The sequence below is a fragment of the Pholis gunnellus genome (assembly GCF_910591455.1).
Source record: "Pholis gunnellus genome assembly, chromosome: 8".
NCBI lineage: Eukaryota > Metazoa > Chordata > Actinopteri > Perciformes > Pholidae > Pholis > Pholis gunnellus.
In genome coordinates, this window is record NC_136534.1 from 21507208 (window position 1) to 21526573 (window position 19366).

General features: G+C 43.5%; 1 protein-coding gene across 1 annotated transcript in view; it reads right to left on the reverse strand.

Moving 5' to 3' along the window:
* Positions 1–12751, reverse strand: part of iglon5 (IgLON family member 5) — a gene marked incomplete at both ends in the record, with an annotated part of 93081 nt that extends 80330 nt beyond the window's left edge. The window contains one exon of the mRNA XM_079164092.1: positions 12691–12751. Within this exon, the coding sequence (XP_079020218.1) occupies positions 12691–12751 (61 nt within the window). The remainder of the gene's footprint in view (positions 1–12690) is intronic.
* Positions 12752–19366: the final 6615 nt, after the last annotated feature.

Below are 19366 nucleotides of genomic sequence, written 5' to 3' on the forward strand. Positions count from 1 at the left end.
TGCTTGAGGATGGTCAGTTGTCTTTGTTCGGGGTTTGTTTTTAAAATGAGAGAGAAAGCTTACCGCTGAGAGTCTCTTCTTTCCTCCTCACTGATTGGCCAAGAGGTCAGACCCCTCACTTTACTCCTCTCGTCTCTCGAGCCACTAGACTCCACCGCCCTTTAGTTTGGTTTGTGGCTGGCAATTTACAAACAACTCACCTTTCTGGCCACATTTGCCCCGACCAAATCTTCCGAGAATGTGACGACAGATGTGGGAGTCCGATTTGTTTGCAACACAAATTCAACATCCAGATATTTTCTTTGTGTCTTATTTTGGCAACGGAAGGCTGTCATATTTAATTCATTAAGTCCTAACATATATTTATTTTCAGTCTAACAAATTTTCCTTCAATCAATCGGTAACTCGGAGGTGATTCAACATTATGATGAGTACCTTGAAGGAACGCTGGCGAGAAATAAAGCTGACATGCCAGGGAACATGATGCAATCTAATAATAGTGCCACCTTTAGTTATGTTGTAAAAAATCAAAGCAAATCTGTATTCAACGATACAAAGCAGAATATCTGAATATCTTGCGTGTGCACAAGATCAAAAGCTTAGAGCCAATACTCCAAAAAAAAAAAAGCATATTATTAGTCACTTGTAATTACCTTAAATGCCACATGGGCATTGCTTTTATTCATTTCTTTTCCCGCAGTTTGAGGGAAAGCAAGTGTTTCCAGATTATGGAGATACTTAAAATCCGCAGCTTCAACCGAAGTCGCAGGTGGAGTAACACAGGCATGAAATGAATGTGGCAACCAACCTGGCAGAGCTAATAAATAAAACAACCAACCACAGCCAGACACAGCCCTCCATATGGTGTGCTTCTGTGTCAACCAACTCTATCTGACTCATCCATCCTTTTATATAAGGAGTAGCCGTACCCTGTCCAGCCCTGCCAAGTATTACCTCCTGTAATGCAGCATTCTTCTCTTACCATTTCCTTACATGCAGGAGCCATTACAGGTTCTGCCTCCACCTAAACCTTCTTTCAAACGGGATGAATCAGTTACCCAGAATCCATTGAATGACATCTTAACATCAGCTTTTTGGGGTCTATCGAATTATTGAGACATGTGAAATGAAAAATTTGATCTATGCAGTTTTTGGAATGAAAAATTGTCCTTGTTCTATTAGTTCTTGCAACTGCCAACTCGCTATTTTGTCCCGGGTACGAAGTAAACAATGTGTCTCCTCCGAAACACACGGATCCCTCACCAGCTTCCCATCAGCAACATTGCAATCTGTTGAAATTAGCGCCAAGCTGGAATCACTGCAATGTGATTCCAGCTGTGTTATTGAAATGAATGGAAAGTGTTTTATAGTATAACAATAAAGTTATAATAATCCCAATACCATATCAAATGTAAATCCTGTTTTCACATACATTTGCACAGGAATATTGCAAGATGTGCAAAGTTTTATCAAAGTGTGACTTTTATTTACAGTGTAATGTGTATGGCTAGTTCCTGGTTCTAATGAGCGAAGTACCCATCAAACCATCGCTGTTTTTGTTTGTGAGTGACGGAAGGCTGGGCAATAATTCAGCGTTACTGTATCTCAACTTTTGGTGGAATTGGACCTTAACAATATGCTCAATTGGGTTTTCAATTAACAAAATGTTAAACAAGGCAAGTTAAATTAGAAATTAACAAAATGAGATGGAAAGGTTTTCCTTTAGTGAAGCATTCTGTACAAGTATATACAATTACATTAGTTTATAGAAAAGTTTCCAGTCATTTGCCGTGTTGGAAAAGTATTTCAATTGTTATTGTGATATTGCTAACAGTCACATTGCCCATGCCCTAGGTTGATTTCAGCATCATGTAGTTTATTCCCCAACACCTGCTGTGACATACCATTTACATGACAAACTATTACATGGTGTCATCCTTTAACGAGCAAGGCATGAATCAAGTTATTCCTATCGCTCCCTTTTAAACTTGCTGCACAGGGAGCATGTTACAGCGGGCACCGCAGCAGGGGAGCCGCAGCTTTCATTACTTTATAAGTTGTGAAGATGTGGCGTTCCCCGGGGAATCGGGGCAGACTCAGAAAGTTGACGACTCTGATGGTACTTTTTTATCACATATGGCCGTATACCTGTAGGCATCCAGTTGCCCCAGAAAAAGCAAACAGATGGCCAAAGGTTGCGCGCTCGTGTCTTTAAGTATGAGCTGAGAGCAGGAAGTTGCATCGGTGTGAGTGGGCACAGTCAGAGGGCCAGGGGATCCCCGGGGGCAGAGCACCAAAGCATAGCTTATACAACACAAGTTGGCTGGGTTTCACATTATCATGATTGTATTGCAATTCTATCCAATTACATGTTTGACTGTGTAATTGCTGTCCTCTGAATTGAAATGTTGCTATTTCAAAGCCTCTGTATTTCAAAGCCATTCGGTCTATATGGCTTGACAACTTGTGTCGCGCCATCTTTGTGTTCAGCTCGCGCAGCACACGTCTATAAAAGAGAATCTCTGCTCATTTAGAAGTCCCCGCTATGAGAAAAGAAAAATCACTGCGCTGCATCAAACTGCGCTGTCAAAATGCTGACAACGGACATCTATATACTTGAGGATAAAACCCCTTCTGTGATGAAGGGAGTAGAAATGAGGCATTAAATGACACACATTGGCTAAAGCGTTTTCTTATTCAGTGCTTGATATCAAACATATTTGCTCAAGTGCATCATATTCAGCGCAATACCAAATTTAAGAGGCAAAACAGCCTTTAATCAAGTGCAATCAATTTCACATACGATGCCATTGCTTTGGCTGTCTGAAGTAATTGAACCTTAAGGCAACTCTCTTCCTGCCATCATAACTCCTCTCATTAATTCCCCACACAAAACCAGTCCAGAAAAAAAATCTTATTAAAAGGAAAATCAATCGCACCAGCAGAAGTCCTTCCAACACTTTTGGATTTAAAAATTTAAATGCAATTATTTGCACAGGAGTCGATCAGCTCCTATCTTTCTTTTCTCTCTCCCATCAAAAAAAAAAGGGTTAGGGTTAAAAAAAAAAAACTTAATAGAAGCCCAATGTCAATAAGGCTTGATCATGATGGATTCAAGAGCGGATCAATCACGTCGCCCTGATTGAGAAAACACCTGCACTGTCTGCCCCACATTTGTCATGTCTGATTTAGCTGCCTCCCTGCAGTATACAGATCAATTCTGATTACAGCTGTCAAACCCTAAATAACAAACAAAGGTAACTGCAGGTTTGATAAAGCAGATATTTTACGATAAATAGGCCAACATGGAGCTTCATGGCTGAATTGGGTTGTTTATCTTCTACGCTTCAGATATCGTCTGATTCAAATCTTTAATAAAGGGTCTTGCTCTGACAACAGCCTGATTTTGTTGTTTTGCAAAACAATTTTTTTCAAATCTTGAACCTTCTCATGTTTAATTTGGTATTGGTGGCCTCTCGCCACATCATCACTCAGTCTATGTCTAGATTTGTATTATATAGTATCATTTAAAGGCATCTCTATCACTGATTTACTTTCGTCAAGTCGATCGCAGCAGAAATGCATCTTTTTTTTTTTTTTTAAAGGGTTGTGAAATCGGTTTAGCGGGACATAAATCAACAAATCCATTTCTATAATGTCAATGATTCCAATAATTCCCCGCGTGTCTCAAAGCACAGCAGTTTCTGTCAGGTATAGATATTGACTTGTCAGCACAAATATGTTGTAGTAGAGTACTGTTGCCCAACATTAAGCAACTAATTGCCCCTCTCTGACCCTCTCATTATTCCCTAATGGAACTGGAGGTCTGCTGGCCAGATAAAGGTCACATTGCTACAGTCAGTGCCCCCTTGATGGGGAGAGAGAGTGATGTTTTGCTGCTGTGACAAAATTATTTCACAGTCTGAAGGGAGATTAAAAAAACAAAACTGTTTTTATGTGATAACCCCATTGAGAACTTCCAACACTATATTTGATGAGTATATCAAACGTTAGCCCAGAACATTTTGGGAATATTTTGGGGTTTTGGCAATCATTTTCATTGATACATTTACATATATGCTATAGTGTTGAAAAAACTGCTGCAACTAGGAGTACACCGCAGCTCAATAATGATGAGGAATGTTAACTGGAAATTTGACTTGAATCTCTGGAATGATATTGTGCATATTGTTTGGCCACATTCCTTTTCCAAACACATGAAAAGAGAACAAATTTGAATTAAAGTGAACCACAGCCACGAACGGCCTTGAAAGGTCTAAAGAAAAAGATTTTAAATAGACAAAATAACACTAACACACATATATAAGAAAGATATCACACACCAAATTAGACTAGCACTATCCACCTATATCCCTCCAATGAATAAAGGGACTCGAATGTGATTGAAACACAATTTAAAAGCACACCATATCCTTGAAATGTCTTAAATATTGTGGGAGTTGAATATTGTGCGAAACAACCGCCCCCATGCAGGTCCATGCACTAATGGAATTTCACTCACTGCATTACAAAACTGGGAAGAGCAGCACAGGCTTTTAGCGTTATCCAACCCCACATCTAATTAGTGAAATATCATAACACAATAACACAGCAGCGTCTTCCACTAAACCCAATTAATGGTCTATTGCTGCACAAATGTTTGATGAAATCTCACCTAACATCCCAATTACTACATTAGCGCCACAATATCACAAATATGATACTTTGTTGAAAAGAACTCCCTCTGATCTTTTGCTTCAAAATGGGTGCAGCAGTTTTTGACGCCATGGTGAAAGGATCCACCGAGGAACATTTTCTGCAAGTCCATTTATGGGCTGTCACAGCCAAATCTTTTGGTGAAATTCTGCTTAACTGAGTCTTACTGTCAGGATGTCGCACTAATATGGACACTTTATTACAGGAAAATCCCACCGGCACCTTCACAGCCGGAGCTGGACCCGCGTACCGGCCTTAGACGACAGGACAATTGTGGCATATCTCTCAATCGCAGCGTACGCTCCGAGTGGAGGGCAACGACTACGCCAAGTACCGACTTACCACTGGTCATCGGCACAGTTTGTTTTCGTAATCATGTAGCCTTCAAAATAGCGACCAAAACATGCAATGTTTCGCATTTGATTGCCGCGTGTGCTGGCAATTTTAAAGAGTGTCTAAATATAATGTTTTATGTAACCTGTGGTTTCTTGACAAGCTCCAAACCGCTCATTATGATGTGGGTGCACTGTGTGAGCGTCTTATTAGAGGTGTGCTGCCTCGCTGGAATGACTCCCTAACCAGCAGCATATCACATTAGCACCAGCTCCTTGATGCCGCAATATCACACAACAAGTGACCCTGAAACAATTTTACTACTCCCACTCACAGTGATATCACCCAAACACGGTTTACATTAGCAGGATAAACCTGCCATGTTTTTGATTCCACCTAATCATCCGACTGCAAAAAATCGATCCATCTTGATCACTGCCTGTTGCGGGTCTTTGAATCCCTCCTCCTCTTCCTCCCTCACACCATCTGTCTCTCTTCCCTCGCTTCCTCCCAGCAGCCCTGCTTCAATCATTTTTTCACAACTCCTCCATCTCTCCAGCCTGTCCACCCTCATAAGCGCTCTCTCTGTCTTTTATCCCCCGCTGCTTCTCACTCCCTGCATTAATAAAACATACACGCTGCATGTGAAGTGCGTCTTGTGTGTGCAAATTTCACGGCAGTGTGAGGAGACATCGGCTAATGATCGTGGGCATAGTGGCATCGACACTGGCCACGTCCGCAGCAGCAACGCATTAGCCGTCTCAGTTGCTGACCGGCTCATTATCATTTAGATCTGCTCGCTGCACAAGCTACACACACCCACACGGTATGTCGCCAACTCCTGACAGGAATTAGAATTATGTGAGAGATTCTTGCACTCACTATTATGTAGTGCCAAAGTCCAGGGACCCAGCCTCTGGTACGCCTTTTTTTTTTTTTTTTTTTGGTTCCCATGGCAGACAATGTTTGTATGTGCTGCTCGTTAGCACACCCTGTGTCGCTTCTCCACCCCTCACTCATGCCCCCTCTCTCTCTCTTGTCTATTTAAGTCTGGGACACAATTATCCCCATTCTCTGCCTCTCTCGTTCACCCTCCATCTCTCTCGCCCACTGTGAGTGAGAGTCTAGAACGCAATTACCCCTGTTCTCTCTCTCTCCCTTTCTTGCACTTTATCCATCCATCCCTCTCTATCTATCTCTCTCTCTCCACCTCTTATGGCTTCAGGAGGAGTCTGTGAAGGGAGCAGCTGCTGAAATATTTATTGATCTGTTTTCCACAGTTTTATTTATTTCCCTCTCTTCGCTCTCGCCCTGCCTTCCCCTTTGCACAGACACAAGCGACACCTCCAGCGCCATGAGATGTCGGAGGCGGCGGAGGGTCTGAGAATCCACAGCGTGAAACCATTATTTAGCATTTGTTGCGCCCGGTAGTTTTACCTGTGTAAACAAAACAAGAGGCGGGAGGATGGCATGACGGTAAATGTGAGAACAACGGCAGCGTCGGCTACGGCGAGAACAGACGCGGCACGGATTGAGCCGTGAGACAGGTGGATTGTTTGGCATATTTTGATGCCGGCATCCACTGCAGGGGGTTGTTTACAGGAAATGCCAAGGTGCTGCTCTTTTTTTTTTATTCTCCAGCGTCAAGGAAGTTGTACACAACTGCAGGCTATTGATGTAGTAGTAGTCATGGCAACAATACCCTGAGTAATTAGAATTACAACGGTAACAAATGATTTCACTGATGAATCTGACGTTATCTCTGCTTTATTATTAAAGGGCTTCCGTGCTGTCGCATGACCCCGTGGTAAATATCAGCGGAGTTAACCGGGAGTTTTGAGGTTACTCCAACTGCGAGCAATTCAGCAGTCGTTTGAAACTAATGTTTTTCTCCAGCCTTCTGTTGTAGCACAAATGATTAAACTTCCATGCACATACACACACAAGGGAAGGGTCACACACATAAACACGTGCACACACTGAGACACAAAAAACACACAAAAAGCTAAGTCCCATCACCAGGCATGGCCTGAATTAGTGCCTAAGCCTTTTCCATTGATTTGCCGGCGAGCTCCTTGTCTTTTGGTAATGAGGACAGGGAGAGAAGCGGGACCCTCGTTCCTCCCGGCTCCCACAGGACAAGCCGCCTGCACTAATCTGAATTGTGTTTCCAATGATGCTAACTCCCTGGCACAAAAAAGACTAGAAGGAAGAGGAACAGGCGCTCTCTCTCTCTCTCTCTCTCTCTCCCCCCAGTATTCATTCCCCTTAAATGTGTAACATCTGCACATCACCAAACAAGAAAACAACTCTTTTTCTCCCTCACTCTTTTTTTCTCTGCAGATAGCTCAATCTGCAGTGTGGACTGAAGCCTTGGAAACCAAAGGGCGGTAATTTGCACTGTGCTGAGACTTATTGATCTCTTTTTCAATGCCGTTCATATGAAGAAAATCCAATACGAGTTTTTAATATCCACATACGTATGTGAATACATATATATGTCCCCTTGAATCCTTCATGGCTGGGCTCCTTTGACTTTCCATTGATTTACCGCTCACACCTTTGGAGGGGAAATTGTTGAAATTCATCTTCCCAGTGGCCCATGTAAAGGGGCTATTCCACAGTGTATGCATGCATACGTTTATTTCTCTGTGAGGGCTGTGTGTGTGTGTGTGTGTGTGTGTGTGTGTGTGTGTGCGTGCGTGCGTGGGCGGTGGTTGATGCAAGTACACGAGCTGCCACTTATTCCTGCTTCTACAGCCACTCTGCTCCCTCTTGAATGATCCTTCCCCTGCACTAAATAAAACATAGCCTTTTTTCCATTTGTTAAAGTGATAACCCGAAGCCAGCGTTCATATTCACACCCGGACCGACGCAGGTCTTTGAGCTGGGACTGGGACGCTGGGAGGTTGTAACGAAGCAAATTACTACAGTAATTAAACACAGTACCTGTCCCGAGTTGAGTGCCGTCCTAGTTCCTTTTCCATTGCACCAAACTCCATATATTATAACTGTAATTATAATTGCAAACAAGCCTTGCTGTAATCATTATTTATGACACTGACACTACGTGTAATTGCCAACCCCCCGAACCAATATGTGAGGCCCAGTGAAGTGTTTATCAAAAGCGACAGGAGAAATCTCAAGGGCAGCGAGGTGGTGCCGCGGCCGCCTACCGTCCGCAGCAACACTGTGGCTAGCCATCCTCAAAGGATTTGAACCTGTGACCTCTCAGTCACCTGCTAACACTATGAGATGCAGAGTTCAGCTTCAGCCTGGAAGGTCGCGGGGTCACCAGCTCAGGGGTTATTCATCTCTGTCTATCCTGTAATTGGAAACGCTGCAAAATCTACGAAGTGAGGGCATGATAATGAATATAATTCAACAATCCCCTCGGTCCTGGTCGTTTAGTGTTGCTACTGATACCTACCACCCCTTAAAGAAGACGGTTTGAACTGCTTCCTTTAGGCTGGAGGAACATCCTCTCCTGAGCCAAGTCAACATTGACTTATTTTAACTTGCTTTTTCTGTACGTTCTTGAACGTAACGGCACCTAGTAGTTATGTAACAGGCATAGTTATTTTACACAACAAACATACTCAAACCACAATCTTTTCCGAAACCTAACCAAATCGTTTTGTTGCCTAAACAACTGGTTCTGTACTACAGGGGCTTGTGCAGGCGTACTGATCGCACATGCTGCTGGAAATTTGTAAAAGAACGCATGAAAAACTGAGAAACAACTTTTCATCAGATACTAGATCCCTTGCATGATGATTTGTTGGTTTTGGCCATGCTGCAATCCAAATGTCACATGAGTTACAATAATGACTGAACTGAACAGGTTGTATCTTACAGGCCTTGATGTGGTTCCTGAACACCTTGAAATCCAATGAGAATACTGTGAGTGGCTGTTACAGTAGGAATGACAGGAGTCTTTGCATTGTATTCAAAAGGCTGAAGTCACGGTACAATAGCTGTTTTAATTCTATATTAATGTGAGTAGTAATTTAAGTCAGATAATCAAAGTGATTCTACTGAATCTTGCTATTTTAACTCTTTTCAAAAACTACATTTTCCGAGTGTTTCTGCTATTTAAAGATGACATCTCAAGATTGTTCTCATTCGCTAATGCTCTTACCATAATAGCACCTATTCACTTGGCTACACAAAACAGTGGAATATATCAATAATAAACCAAATTCAAAACATGTCTCAAAACTGCTTTTCAGCACACCATCGCTTTATTCAACCATGCTGTCTTTGTCAGGTTGACAACGTGTTTTGATTTTGATGTATCAATTCTTAACCATTAATTCAAATGATGTTTCCATACAACACCAATTTGTTTTTACATCACAGCACCTGTCTCTGCCAGTCCTAGGTCAAAACGCAGCTAGATTTTCTTAAGGTTACTATCTCGGATCCACTATGTGCAAGGAATAGCACCACAGGCCCCCACACAGCAGCTAGAGAAATACAAAAAAGTGAAACCCGAGGGAAAAACATTCAGACCGCAGACCCACTCCAGGCTGGTTAAACCTCCAACCCTTGTCCCCCGGGCTCTTGAGACCAAATCCAGGCCCTCTCACTCCAACACTTGCAGATAAATAAAACCCGCCAAAATGGCAGGGCATTTCTAAGCCAAACATGGAGCACAACAGCACACAGAAACCATGGATTTCAAACGGAGAGAGAAAAAGCAGAGTCCCCTCCAGAATAAGAGCGCAAGGCATCTGTTGATGCTGGCATCTCTATTCTCTTCATCTCCAAGCCAAGACTGGTGATCCAGTTGAGTGTGTGTGTGTGTGTGTGTGTGTGTGTGTGTGTGTGTGTGTGTGTGTGAGGGCAGGGACGATGGAGGGTGGCTACGTGCTAACATGTGCGCTGCGCATTGACCCCACTTGGCCCCCATATGTTGCTGAAACAAGAAGGACGGCGTGCGACAACGCGACCCCACCTGTTTTCACCGTGTTCCATCCTTGAACACTTCCTGTTAGCAGAACCTCCATCACAGCGGTGCATGTGGGTGAGAAGACCCATCTGTAGTCTGTTTTACATTAGTGACAAACGTGCAGCATACAGTACAGTGTGAGAGGGTTATTCCCAGCAATAACTGCATAACTGGATACTGTAAGGCAGAAATATGCTTCCTAAATATCTAAATATTGCATTATCTTTGATATGTAACCTTAAACGTCCTCTGCTGTGAACCTATCTAGCCCCGAAAGCAGAAACAATTTCTCTTGTCATCTTCACTTTTCACTAAATCAATGACGGCATTATTCTCATTATCCGATCTTGCAGGTTTCTGTCACAACAGAAATCCTTTTGAGCGGAGGGTAAATTGTTTAATTTCGTGTGGAGGTGTTTGTGTGCGTGTGTGTGATACACTCGCAGCCTTAATGCTTCATAAGCCACACAGTGTCTGTTCTCATAGATGAAATGGGTTTTGATTTATTGCAGACAGCTTGTGTGCCAGAAATACATAGATGATATTTTACTGCATGTATGACTGGGCGCTTGGATGTTCACCTTTCTAGAGTTAAGGTACTCAAAGGGGGAATAAATGTGGAAAGGAAACAACATGCCAGGAGCTGGTCATTGCACCCATGGAGTGGATTGTACATTCACATGCCAAGCCATTCGCAAACCTTTTGAATAGCCTAATTGTGTTTCGCAGCAAAGGAAAAAAAGCCCTTTTTTCAACCTGGTTGGCATGCCATTGTACCGGTCTGAAACACATTTTACTAGTTGTTTCTGAGGGTACATGGAAGGTGTAATGGTGCTCTCTCTTAATAAATGTGTTGTGCATAATGCCAAGTGGCTAGATGAGTGATAATCTCTTGTCAAGAAGGAGAAATACCTTTTTAGGCTATTAAAATGCTGTACAGTCATTCAAGGGAATATGTCTTAATCCTCGTTAACCAGGCAATAACAACCCGCACACAATCTGCTAAACAACGGCGGTGAAGCATTTAAGCGTCCAAACTGGCCTGCCTCTCGGAGGCACAGATACAAAGGATTATTTCACTGCTGCATGATTTATCGAGCAGCGGACGGTGCCCTTTTAACAGCCATGTTCTTCCTTTTTATAATGCATGCTTTCTACTTTTAAAAGACGGACGTGCTGTGGACCTACAGCAGCTCAAAGCAGCAGGCGGGATCCCTCTCAACGGGATGAATCTGCTTCACATGTGCTGCAATGTGCACAACTCCCATCAATATCCAATCATTCCTCAACTGCGTCTTACATGATTGGTCACACCTTCACGTCACAAACCCCCCCCCCCCACAGGTTACAAATTCCCGAGGAGTAATGAGACTCGGTATGGCTGTTTGCGCGGTGCTGAACCCATTGCGCTTGTGTGCTGTGTACGTCCTGCAGGGCCGGCCGTCTGCTCTCTGCCTGGTGTGGAGAAGGGGCTTGCTGTGGCAAGCCAACCATGACCAGCTGGGCTCTCCTGCCCACATTGAGCGCAGGAGCAGGAGGCTACAGCCCGTCTGCATCTGCACGTTGTTAACCTCGCATCTTATTGCACTGACACATCAATTATTGTTATTAAGGGCCAGAGTAATTTATTTATATACTGATTTCCCACAGGATGAAGGCAGGACTAATTGAGCCAGGTGTGTGGGTGCGTGTGTGTGTATTCATGCTAGATCGGCAAGGAGTACATGGTGAGAATGCCGTGCGCAACTAATATATGGTGGGACATCCCATAGCATGGAGAAATTAGGAGGTCGATAAAAAATGCAAGTGGATGTTAAATATTCCCTGGTCAGCGTTCCTCGTGGGCGACAACAACATAACAACACTGTCTGTTTGTGTTATTAATAATGAAGCGGTTTAAAATGCCAACTGAATCTTCTGGTTGGGCAAGTTATCTCAACACTGTAAATGAGCGGATGAATGAAGTGTGTACGTCCCTTTTGTTGAGCCGTAGGGAAGATGTTTTACGCCAGCGATAAAAGATGATGAATTTGAGCTTCACTACCCAGTGCATGTTTTGTCCAACTGCCCATCTTTCTCAATTTGTCTCTCTCGACCTTGGTTTTTGAAGAGAGAGAGAGAGAGAGAGAGAGAGAGAGAGAGAGAGCGAAAGAGAGGGAGAGAGAGGGAGAGAGAACAAAACACTGGCTTTCTCTCCTGAGTCTCTCTGCATTGCTTCTACCCGTACTTAAACCCCACCACCACCCACAACCCCCCACCCCCCTTCTTTGCGCTGCTGGTGCGTCGTGTGCGTGGGATACCAGGCCATTCAAGTCACGTAAAGGAATGTTCACAGAAGACTGGGGATGCGAGGGTTTTTTTTCATAGTAAACATCTTAACATGCATCACTCGTTGCTTACACTGAACCACGAGGTTGGCTTGGAGATGAACCAGGCGCTGCGCTCGCACGCACGCAATCACGCGCACACCCAGACGCGTGCACACACAGACACACACACACACACACACACGCACACATACAGCATCGCAGTGGCACAGCAGACACGCTTGATTCACAGGCAGGTAGATCATTAGTATTCACCTCCACAACCTGCTTTCAGAAAATGAAAGGCGAACATACATGCGTCGTGGCGCAGCAGCACACGGAGCCGTCAGCGCGTCGCTAAAGTAGCTCGTAAGAACTTACCTTTCGACAGCAGAACCAGGATCAAACCAGCAAACGCGTTCCGCAAGAGGGGGCAGCCCATGATGGAGTTCTGATTGATTTTCTGCTTGTTTTTGCAGCCTCGGTATTCCTCCTTTGTGGTGCCGTTGCGGGTACTCTGTTCCCCTTATTTAAAAAAAACCCGAACCAGTGGATGAATGTCAACAGCAATAGTCCAACGCTTCTTCTACATGTGACTGGACGAAAACATCAGTTTTATCCACTTGACTTTTCCTTCTGATGACCGGAGAGAGAGGCAAAGGGGGCTGTTTGTCTTCTCCTGTGCAGACTCTGTCAGCCCGAAAAAAATATCAGAGCAGAAAAGAAACACATATCCTGAACACTTAGTTTGGCTCTCAGTGCCTTGAAGGAAAAATATTTAGAGAAAACGCATGGGAAGAAAAGGTTCAATGTAAACTGTCCAATGACGTGATACAAAATTATCTTTTGTTGTTGTTGTTGTTGTTGTTGCCAGCGAACAAGACGGGTTCTGCGCGTCCTAGCCGGTCGTAAGTCGCCACTTGAGCTTAATTAGCCTGCTCCCGCGTCTCTCTGTTGGTATGCAGCGCGTCTCGTCGCTCCGCACTCAGCGCGTCGCAGGGAGCAGCAGTGGATGCGAGGCGCACAAGAAACGGCTTGATTGACAGTTCAAGGAGAGACCCTTTCTCCCAATCACCGGCCCCAAGGAAGGAGGCGGGATTTACGATTACACCGATGTCCCGCTCGGAGAGGCCGGCCGAGGAGGCTCACCGGCCAATCGGAGCCGCGCGATGGGCGGTGGGGGGGGAGGTGAGCGCGAGGCGAAGCACGGCGCGGTGATAATGCAATGTGATTTATAGCGAGTTCGGTGTTGCTGCAGTACTCAGAGAAAAAACATTCCACAGGGGGACAGGCGGGAATAATAACTACAGGGTGAGTGAGGGGCAGGGGGAGCCATATGGGGTTTTGGAGACGATAGCCTAAATGAAAACAGAACGAGGTAGAATGACAGGTTCTGCTGCTGATAAGCAGATGTTACTCAATTTGCTGAAAATGAATTCTGTCAGACCGGAGGTGAAGTTGTGGGTACACTATGTGGACTCTGTAGAGTGTCGGAGCAGATTGTGACATTCCTGCAGAAAGCACCCCCATCTGACTTAATCACACTGCTGACTTAATGGCAGGCGACACGAACCCATGCAGGAAGACACTTTGTATTACGCAGAAGTACTAATGAGCCATTTATAAACATGTTGGTCTCTTAGTCTCTGCGCTGCATCTGGCACAAAAAAAGTGTGCGAAGCCATTGCTTATAGTGAAGATCTCATTTTCTTTAAAAGGCCTTTCACGAGGTGATAATGATCTTGCGTGAAGCCAGAGACAGACGCAGACTACCACACAGGAAGCTGTGAAAACCAAATGTATGCATACTCCCCTAACGTTTGGCAGTTCGTTACAGACATGTTGCATCACATCAGCGGACCTCCTCGGTCAGAAACACACAACATGCGGCTCACGCAGTGCCCTCTGGGTCCACTCCTTGCAATATTTACTGCATGTCTGAGAGGATTCTTTCTGTATTAGCTGATGTGTTGCTCTTTTGACTATTTGTTTCTTTATTCCCCAAATAACCAATTTGTGCTTTATTACTGCTGTGTGCATAAGTAACAACCTATTTGCTGATTTCTAGTGTTCAGACAGAGTTACAATAAAAGCAGTTGGGGATTAACTGACTGCATATCTGCCTCAGATTTGGGAGATGGAGAGAAATGAGCGGGCAAGGCATGCCGAGAAAACCAGGACTGATTAATGAGTCAGCTAATCAAGGCCCAGCATTATTTACAGCGTGTGATTTGTTCGTAAATAATAATAATAATTATTCCCTATTAATTAGGTTTGACACAGAGGAGTGAATAGGGAGACAGTCACTGGCTCATTAGGCCGTTATATTTGTATTGTCACGTTTATATTTTTGGGTAACTGATGCACAATTAATGATTTATGGGTACTGTAGGGGGGAGAAGAGAGAGAGAGAGAGAGAGAGAGAGAGAGAGCTTATACACCCTTTACTATATGCTTTTGTTAGAACAATGAATCCTTGCACATGCAGCATGCCACACTGTTCCTCTAATCAGCATGTTCGCTGCCTCCTCTTCACATACAATATTTGCACTGAAATGCCGCAGGACAGTTATTGTGTAGCATCCACATTAGCATGGAAACATTATGCGTGACACAAAAGAACTCTGATCCAAACAAGAGATACTGTACATGCAGTTGCGAAGCTTCATTAGTGATATTCATGTTTGCAATCAGTCATTCAGCTGGGTCTCCGTCAACACACAGACATTATTTATAGACCTGTCGCAAGTCGCAGTTTGTTTGTACTCAGTTGTTGCAAGTTATTCAATAAAAGTAGAAACACCTGCGAAAATGTTGACATGAATTTGCATTTTGACTCAGATTTTGCAGAGCCAATTACCCTCGGACCTCGACCGCTCGCATCACACTATGACATCCTGAGCACAGTGGGAGCGGGCTTAGAAGAGGACAGAAGAATATTTCTTCATTTTGCAAAGACTGACATGCATCAGCATAGGGAAATGGTGCTGCATTTTGCATTGTAATCAAATGCAAAATGTGGATACACAGCAGGTTCTCGTGTTCTTACACGCTTTGAGTGTCTGTTACAGTCAACCCGTTCCCACTCCCAACTTGTCAAATACTTGGCCAGTGACCCTCGGTGTTTGATTCCGACGCTTCGGGCTTTTAACTTACTCCAATGTAAACCCATCGGCGTCATTATTAGATGGTGGGAGTTTTGATTGGGTGGGTCCAACAAACACAGGACTTTCACCCAGGACACCGCTGATTGTGTCCCATCTGAAACAAGTCAACGTCGACTTATTTGACCATAGTTTTGTTATGTTACTTCTATAATTTGTTAACACCATATACATAACAAACTGATTTATTATAACCCAACCCAAATCGTTACCTCAGCCTAACCAAGTACTTTTGTTCCCCGAATCTAACCAGTTTCTTTGCATAAACCTAAAAAAAGTGACCCAAAGTTGGAAGTTTATTTTGAAAATACACTATGCATGTAATGAGCACAAACTGTACCTATCCTGTGAAAATGGAAGTTTATTTTGAAAAGACACTATGCATGTAAGAAACGGAGACTGACGCGTCCAAAACCGACAGTAGAGAGGTACCTAAAGCGCCATAGTTTGAATCTTATAGGCCCACTGACCAAGCTGCGGGATTTGACGTGCTGAGAGTGAGAATGTGTTGTAATACTTCTTACAGTGGTTCTCTATTTCAGCAATATCCTAAAGAGGCTTTCTTATCTGAACTTTAAACAATGCTGATGGGTGGAAAAGCACTGGGTGCAAAGAAATACACTGTATATGACACTTTCTGACTGCTGGGGAACTGCTGTGAGCCAATGGACACAGTCCCTGTTAGGGATGTGAGGAATCTTCCTTCACTACCATGAAGATATAAAAGAAAATGCAATTCGTTTTGCTGTGTTTTTATTTCTTTTTTATTCAAGATGTGAATGGAATGTTCCCAAAACTTTGGTTAGAAAGAAATTTAAAAAGCAAAAGAATCTGTCAGAAAGGCATACAGAAAGCAGATTGTCGAGTACAATTGGGCAGATTTATCATTATCTTCAGGCTTTTATAAAGCTTTAGGGAGACTTTAGTTTCACACTATACGGTAGAGTGAAACAAAAGGTTGCTGGAGGTCAGGGTGGGGAATATGCTCATGTAGCTTAAATTAACATTATGGACCAGGCTCGATCCATCGAAAATTACATTTGTATCTATGTTTTTGTAATACTTTAATTGAGTTGCCTAAACTTGACCAAATTGGTTTATTACTTTCCCCTAAATTCCACCATATTTTTTTTCCAGAATGGCTATCGCAATTTGGAGCAACCAAAACAAATATGTTTACTATCAGTGGAGAGCTGGAATGAAACTGAATTGGACATGAGCAAGTTATTATCTCTTTATATCTTCTGGCTGCTCAGTTTAGAGTCATCTTGGCTGTTAAGTCTGCTGCTGTGTTTTGAAATTGTCCTCAATTTATTGTATTCATTTATTTTTTGGATCTAAAAGCATTATTGTCTCAGATTTTATCCCTGAAGGCAACGCTGCAGAGAGGAACATGAACAATCATATTAATCCTGCCGCCATGTGGAGGATTAATATGAACATCCAGCTGGACTTGAGGGCTCCAAGAGACTCTGAAGGCCCGCAGAGACTCTAAAAGACAACTTACAGAGACTTACAGTGGACACTCATTTCCGACTTCATGCACGAGGAAGACACATATTGGTGGAAGGGGCAAATAGAAAAAGGAAAAATTCAAAGATGGTAAGTAATGTTAATTTAACAGTGGTAGGAAAGTATGTTTAAGGTTAGAAATGTGTGTGCTTGCTCAGGGTATTGCAAATGTTGGCTGAAGGGACGAATACAAAGTAATGCAAAACACATGTGGGTAATTGTTTAAACATGAGTCAATGCAATGGTCAGGACTGCTTCTCACGTGTGGTAAAAGAAAAATGTTGCAGTAATCTACTTTCAGATGAGCCAGGGAAAAGTTTGACTTCAAGCTTTTCCAACATTTCTCCCAGGTCCTCTTACTCACAGAAAAACACGAGACTTTTTCTGAAGAGGAAGACCTCATCTTCTTCAGCGGCAGCGCTAATTAGAGAAGTCATCTTAGACCTCTGACCTTTTGACGATCTTCTGTTTTTACAGCCAGTCTTTAATTTCTTTTTGATTGAATGTTCTCATAGCTGCCGCACAAGGTTATGATAACTACTTCTCGATTTAATAATCCCAATCAATCCTGCAAAAATGTTACACTCTCATCATCTGCATTTTTCATGACTTCGGTGACTGACCGTTTTCATGTCGTCCGACTTGTACTGAGATAACAAGCTTTGCCTCGCTGCCGTGGCTGCTCAGTTTTAGCATCGTTGAATCATTATTTAATTCCCTTGGCTTCTTTGAGTATGAGGTGAAATCTTCGAGCCACAGTAATCGGGGTTGCTTGATGCGTGATGGGGTCACGATGCAGAGAGTGTGATTGACTGTCCACGATGCCGCCGAGTGCATCATAACTCATCAGAGGGAGGAACAGTGAGGTTCCTTTTGAGGGATTGTAACTTAGCCACACTTTGCCGCAAGCTATTTATAATTCTGCAAGATACATTGCAGCATAATGTGTGCATATGTTTGTCTGCATCAGCTTATACTCAGGACTCTGAGGTCTTCACACTAGCTTCCTGTCTGTGAAAGAATTCATTTTCAAATGTCACTGTTGGTTTCTAAAGCACCGAGTGGTTTATTTCTGCTCTTCTGCTCCATTATGAACCATCCAGGTCGTCTAAGACGAGGCTGCTCTCTGTCCCCAGAGTCAAAACTAAATAAGGCGTTCAGTTTTTATGCACCATATATCTGGAGCAAACTCCTAGAAAACTGCACGTCAGCTGCAACTCTCACTTCTTTTAAATCAAGACTTTCTGTACAGAAATAATTTCTTACACTGTACTCTGACTTTTATTATTGTTTTTTAAACATGTCTTCTTCTATTTTACCTTGTAGCTAATATTCTACCCTTTTGTGGTGTGTTTCTTTTGCACTTTGTCTCGATGATTTTGCTGCTTTACATTAATTAAAGCACTTTGTATCGCCTTGTTGCTGAAATGTGCTATTTAAGTCAACTCGCCTTTCCCAAAGCCTGAGCCTACTCACCTATCACCCACAGTCAGAGTCACTGAGACACCTTGAGAGCCTGAGCTGAAATGACCTGTCATTTCACACCCAATTAATATAGAATAAAGCAGACTCGTGCTATGATGTCAGATGTTGGCACCTTGACAGTAAGGACAAACACAGAAGGACACTTCGCCGAGCTTGTTTGATGGTGCAGTTTATGCAAACACGTCTGACTTGGATTGCGTCTGCTTGGGGGAACATGCCCCTGAAGTGTCTGCTGTAGAGCCACCAGTCGGGCTGCGACGCCCCCATCAGCCTGTTTAGTATGCTAATGTAGGGAGATACGAGCATGGGCACTTTTTCCCCTCTTTCCCCTTGCTCCATCTTTAAGCCCCACACATTAATTGGCATGGCAGGGGCGGCAGTGACTTGGTTGTAATCATTGTCCCTCAGAGAACCCCAGTGAGAAGGAGAGAGGGATGGAGGGAGAGCAAACGACAGCCTTTGGTCTCTGAAGGCTTGTCCTCTGAGTTACGTTATCCCAAGAGGTGCAAGGAAGACTGGGAGTAGGGGAGTGGAATATAAGGAGGGAAAAGAAAGGGAGAATCTGAAGAGGAAATTGTGATATAAGCTCCCCTGCTCTCGGAGAAATGGAGGACTACAGATGGGAGTGGAGGAGAATTGGATGGGAGATTCATGTAGGGGATTACGGATGGAGATTGATAGCTGGATCTGTGGGCAAAGGGGTGGGGGAATGGGGTTCAGAATGTTTGAGTGACATGAAGATGATGAGAAGGAAAAAGAGGGGAGTGGTGGGTCAGAGGAAGATGACAGAGGTCGATTGATATTAAAGCTCCACCTGTTGTACTTAAATTGGTTCCCATCGTCTGTAAACGTTCCAAACTGACTGAAAAAGGAACACGCCTCACATTTCTAATTCA